The following is a 2,321-nucleotide window of genomic DNA, read 5'->3' on the forward strand; positions in this document are numbered from 1 at the left end:
ACCAACCAAACCTGTTGCCAGCAAGTCAATTAAGACTTATAGCAACCCTATAAGACAGAGTAGAACTGCCCTATAAGGTTTCCGAGGAGTGGCTGGTGGATCCAAACTGCAGATCTTTTGCTTAGGGGCTGAGCCCTTAAGCACTTCCACTCACCCCACCCCCTGCCCGGGGCTCCAGTATATACGTATAGTGGAAGTGAAAGAATAAGTAAATAAATGGTGAATGGTGGGAGTCAGCCTTTTTGCAGTTGGAAAGTGGGCTCACAGACAAGCAATATGATATTCTCGGTACTTTCATTCAGTTTTTTGGTAAACATAAAGCATTTCTTAATAAAGTAATGATTATGTGAAAAGGAAAAAAAAAGTGCAGTGTCAATTACTCATTCTTTCCCTACTTGGGTTTCATTTTTAGTAAAGTACAGAAAGTCACTGTTTGACACACAGCATCTGTGAGTTTCTGGTAGCGATTCGGTTACTGTTCAGATTAGACAGAAAAGGTCAGGCTAGGAACAAATTCAAGGAAGTAATTATGGGGAGAGAGACCCTGAGCCAGTGACCATATTTTCTTCTTAGTTGGAAACTAGTGCAGGCTCTGCATGACCCTGATGTCTCACAGGCAAGAAAGAAAGGAGGTCTCCAAGGAAAGAGCATGGAGGTAGAGGAAATGATACTGACAGGAAGACACTCCCTGGTCCCTCTGCACCTGCTCCAGGGGCTGGTATCCTATGCTTTGTTTTCTTCAGTGCCCCCTACTGTTCAGCCCCTCCTATAAAGAGGAAGTTTATGTCTGGGTTATCACTGACTTCCTCTCATTGTGTCTCTTGAGCAGTAATACAAGGCCGTATCCGCAGTGGTCACGAAGTTCAGTTGCAGGAAGAACTGGTTCTTGGCCGTGTTAGCAGTGATGGAGACGCGGCCCTGGAAAGCCTGGTTGTAGCTTGCGCTTCCTGACCAGTACCCCATCCATTCCAGCCCTTTCCCAGGATGCTGTCTGATCCAGCTCCAGTAGTAACTGCTGGTAACAGAGCCCCCAGAGACAGAGCAGATCAGGGACAGAGTCTCCATGGGCTTCACCAGTCCTGGGCCTGACTCCCGCAGTGTTAGGTCAGACAGGACACCTGGAGAAAAGAAAGATCAAAGTCAGTTTTTCCTACACTCAAGTGCCTGTAAGTCCTGAAGCCCCTGAGACACTCACACAGGGGGACTGCCAGCAGGCAAACGAGTGTCCACAGCGTCTGCATAGCTGTCTGGAGGATGAAGACCACCACAGAGGCCCAGCCTGGGATGGAGATTTCTTTGAGAGTGCCCAGGGAGATTTGCATATGTGGGATCATGTGGGTATAAAAAGCTGAACCAGGTGACAGTCACTGGGGCTTCCTGGTGCTGGGTGTTGGGGTGGGGAAACTGCCTAGCCTCACTCACCTTGTTTTGGCTCCTGGTGTAGCCAAGACTTCCTCTGACCTGTGACTGTGGGTGGTCCTCCTGCCTTCTCTCCTGCTTCTGCCCACAGGATCTTGTGTGGGGTACAATGTGCAGGGTCTGCACAGCATGAAATCACATTCACAAAGTTAGGGTCACCACACACCCTTTCAAGTCCTGTCTTGTTAGGAACCAGACCAATTTTTCTGCAGTCATACTGCCTGTTTCCCACTGAAACATTGTATGCAGAGTGAAGGAAGAGTTGGGGTCCTGGGTCCTTTTGGGGACACAGAAGAAAGGACAGGGGAGGAAAAGGTCCAAAAATTAAAGAAAAATCTGGGATTATTTTTTAATATGCTTGAAAAAATGGAAGGAAAAGAAAAAGTATACTCAGGAGAAGATAGCTTTTGGAAATATGATTATTTGTTCTTAATTTGGAATTATCATTATCTTGGGTTTTGTTTAGTCTTTTGGGAAGAAAAAAACTTACTGGTTTAGGGAGATTTCATGGAGTGTCTCCCTTTCATGTTTGAGCAGGTTGGGATTGGATAGGACACTCGATGGTGTGTTTTCCTGGAATGCACAGAGATGCCTGCTTAGATTTTAAGGAAAAACCTGTGTTGAGAGGAGGGTGTGGAGGGGGGCACTGGAGCTTCGAGAAGAGTGCAAGTGGCATGAAACAATTCTCCGGGGGCCATCAAGAGAGGCATGATCAAGGGGAAATGGCACATTATTGCGTGGCAGAAGTCAGAGTGTTTTACGTGGTTGCTCATGAATTAGAGGAGACTCCAGTCATCAGGATTGTGTGGAGTGGTGTGAGTTTCCAGCTTCATTTACCTCAGAACATTCAGGCAGGAGAGGGGCTCACTGCAGTGATGGACAGAGCCAGTGCCCTTCATTCT

At 47.1% G+C, this 2,321-nt stretch overlaps 1 gene segment (V, D, J or C); it reads right to left on the minus strand.

Annotated features, from left to right (window-relative positions):
- Positions 1-714: 714 nt before the first annotated feature.
- On the minus strand, positions 715-1,334 carry LOC126064591 (immunoglobulin heavy variable 4-59-like). The segment is given in 2 exon segments: positions 715-1,118; positions 1,196-1,334. Coding segments are annotated over 2 exon segments (462 nt in total).
- Between the last annotated feature and the right edge of the window lie 987 nt (positions 1,335-2,321).

This window comes from Elephas maximus, chromosome 21 (assembly GCF_024166365.1).
Source record: "Elephas maximus indicus isolate mEleMax1 chromosome 21, mEleMax1 primary haplotype, whole genome shotgun sequence".
NCBI lineage: Eukaryota > Metazoa > Chordata > Mammalia > Proboscidea > Elephantidae > Elephas > Elephas maximus.